Consider the following 1,362-nt stretch of genomic DNA (forward strand, 5'->3'; position numbering starts at 1 on the left):
TTCGCTCCTGGATGGAATGTATAAGATTAGATTTTGGCATATATTTTAAAACAATCTCTCATTTCTGAATGTGTTTGTCTCATACACCTATCATGTTTTAATAATTTTTAATATAGAATGTAGTTATTTTACACCTTCTAAGTATTCCTTGACTTTGAAAAATAATTAATCAAATTAAATAGTATTAAACACAGGAAATGATATTTTTCAGGATATTATGACATCTTCATAATTTGTTTCATGACTTTTAATACTTCTTTGTTTCTTAGACTATAGATAAAAGGGTTTAAGAAAGGAATCACTATAGTATAAAAAACAGAAACAGGTATATCTTTATTTTCTTCTTTAACTGAGTTTGGTCGAATGTACATGAAGAGAAGACATCCATAGAATACTGAGACAGAGAGAAAGTGGGATGCACATGTAGATAAGGCTTTCCCTCTACCCTTGTTGGATTTCATGTTGAAAATTATAAAAAGGATGCAAAGGTAAGACATTATTACTATGGTAATAGTGAAGGTTTGAATTGACCCAGACAAGATAAACATCATCAATTCATTGATATAAGGGTCAACACAGGAAAGTCGGATTAAAGGAACTATATCACAAAAAAAATGATGGATTTGATGAGGCCCGCAGAAAGTTAATCTAAACAGAAGCCCGACATGAATCATGGAGTGCAGGTTTCCAGCTATGTAGGCTCCTGTGGTCATCTTAATGCATAGTTTCTTGGACATCATGGCGTGGTACTGCAGTGGGTTGCAGATGGCCATAAAGCGATCATAGGCCATGGCTGCCAGGAGGAAGCAGTCTGCAGTTTCGGCAAAGCAGAAAAAATAAAATTGTGCCATGCATTCATACAGGGAAATAATTCTGCTCTTAGAGAAGAAATTCTCTAGCATCTTTGGGGTAATGGCACAAGAACAACAGGAATCCATCAGAGCAAGACTACTCAGAAAGATGTACATTGGCGTGTGAAGATGACGCTCTGTACATATCAATGCCACCAGACCAAGGTTTCCCACCATGGTGATCAGATAGATGATAAGGAACACGAGAAACAGAAAAATCTTCAGTTGTGGGTTATCTGTCAATTCTGTGAGGATAAACCCTGTTGTCATAGTGTGGTTATCCCAAGTCATCGCTGACTTATGACTGGAACTATGGAGATATAAGATTCTAATTTAGAAAATATATGGATCATTGAGACAGAGAGAAAGTGGGATGCACAAGTAGATAAGGCTCTCCCTCTGCCCTTGTTGGATTTCTGACCAATGTTCCTTAATGGTTTCCTTGGTGGTCCTTACAGATATGCTTAGCCACCACTTCCACAAATTGAGTCCATTTTGAAGACGATTCTAC

At 36.8% G+C, this 1,362-nt stretch overlaps 1 protein-coding gene across 1 annotated transcript; it reads right to left on the reverse strand.

Moving 5' to 3' along the window:
* Positions 1–215: 215 nt before the first annotated feature.
* LOC110259050 (olfactory receptor 5K1-like) lies at positions 216–1,142 on the reverse strand. Its single transcript, XM_021082345.1, has one exon. It carries the CDS (start codon positions 1,140–1,142, stop codon positions 216–218), a length of 927 nt encoding a protein of 308 aa, XP_020938004.1.
* Between the last annotated feature and the right edge of the window lie 220 nt (positions 1,143–1,362).

The sequence above is a fragment of the Sus scrofa genome, unplaced genomic scaffold (genome assembly GCF_000003025.6).
Source record: "Sus scrofa isolate TJ Tabasco breed Duroc unplaced genomic scaffold, Sscrofa11.1 Contig698, whole genome shotgun sequence".
NCBI classification, from domain to species: domain Eukaryota; kingdom Metazoa; phylum Chordata; class Mammalia; order Artiodactyla; family Suidae; genus Sus; species Sus scrofa.

What these genes read in the sequence shown, in the direction of transcription:
- LOC110259050 (XM_021082345.1), bottom strand. Translation starts at nt 1,142, where the DNA reads ATGACTTGGGATAACCACACTATGACAACAGGGTTTATCCTCACAGAA.